Here is a 1,184-nt window from a genome sequence, read left to right as displayed (position 1 = left end):
ATTATTAGTATTATTATTATTACTTTTAGTTGTTCGTTTGTTTGTTTGGTGGATTTCCAAAGAGATCACACGCAGGACTATATAATGTGGTTTACATAACCTCTGTGGACTTCTACCTCGCAGATAAATCCTGGCATACACATTCTCTCTTCCAGCGGCCGGAGAGTGGCCTGGGTGGCCACCACAGTTGACAGAGACGCCATTGTGGTGGTGTTGGTGGCAGCGACAGTTGTTGTTGTTGTTTTTGTTGCTGTTGTTGTTGCTGTTGTTGTTGCTGTTGTTGTATCTGAGGCAGTTGTGTACGGAACTACTACGGAGGTGCTCCGAACTTCAGACGTCGTATCTGGACGCTGGGTTGTGACGTCACTGGTATCTCCCCCGCCCGGCTGTCCCCAGGATCCAAAGTCGGAGTCTGTGGAGTTCTGGACGGAGGTAGGGGCGGTTGTTGTGGAGGTGGTGTGTCGTTGCTGTTGATGTTCATGGTGGAGGTAGATCTAGTGCTGCTGCTGTTGTTGCTGCCATCGCCCCATCTTACCAACACGGAGGGCTCTCATCCCCCTTTCCCAACACAAAACACAATCACCCCCTCCACTCCCATTCCAGTGTAACTTGTATTTCCGTGATCAATTAAACAACACGCAGCTTATGCCTAATAAATGGATTCAGAGGCTCAACATATTTGTTTCACACTTTGCTGTTACAGTTTACTTCGTAAAACTCTTCACGGAAATCCATTTCATGTGATCGTGCATTTCAGCCTGGATTTTTAGATTTCCAATGCGATAGTCACTCCACTTTGTAGACCCCTTCACGAAAGTCTTTTTCAAGGGAAATGTCTTTCTTCAGCCATGCTTTTTAGATGGAAAGTGCGATAGTAAAGAAAGAGTTTGCTTTGGTAGATGGGTATCGTTGAGTATTAAATAAATGCCTCTGACACGTAAGGAAAAGGGGGACAGAAGTTGCCCGTCTGCAGAATAAATTAATGCTGTTATAAATGTCCTAGATGCACCATGCGATAAAGGAAAAAGTCCCCACTTTCTGATCAGTATCTCCGAGAAGTAAGTGCCTTTATATTTCTTCTAGATCTATTTTGAAAAATATTCTCCCCTACTCATACACTGGTCATTGCCACAATATTGACGAGCAAACTCCTCCTCCTCCTCCTCCTCCTTCTCCTCCTCCTC

The 1,184-nt window shown here is 45.1% G+C and overlaps 1 protein-coding gene across 1 annotated transcript in view; it reads right to left on the bottom strand.

The window, feature by feature from the left end:
- Positions 1-453, bottom strand: part of LOC101855416 — a gene marked incomplete in the record, with an annotated part of 13,538 nt that extends 13,085 nt beyond the window's left edge. Inside the window, 1 exon segment of the mRNA XM_013081100.2 lies at positions 117-453. Coding sequence (XP_012936554.1) covers positions 117-203 — 87 coding nt within the window.
- Positions 454-1,184: the final 731 nt, after the last annotated feature.

The sequence above is a fragment of the Aplysia californica genome, unplaced genomic scaffold, assembly GCF_000002075.1.
Source record: "Aplysia californica isolate F4 #8 unplaced genomic scaffold, AplCal3.0 scaffold00115, whole genome shotgun sequence".
Taxonomy (NCBI): Eukaryota; Metazoa; Mollusca; class Gastropoda; order Aplysiida; family Aplysiidae; genus Aplysia; species Aplysia californica.
This window is presented reverse-complemented; position numbering and strand designations above follow the sequence as displayed.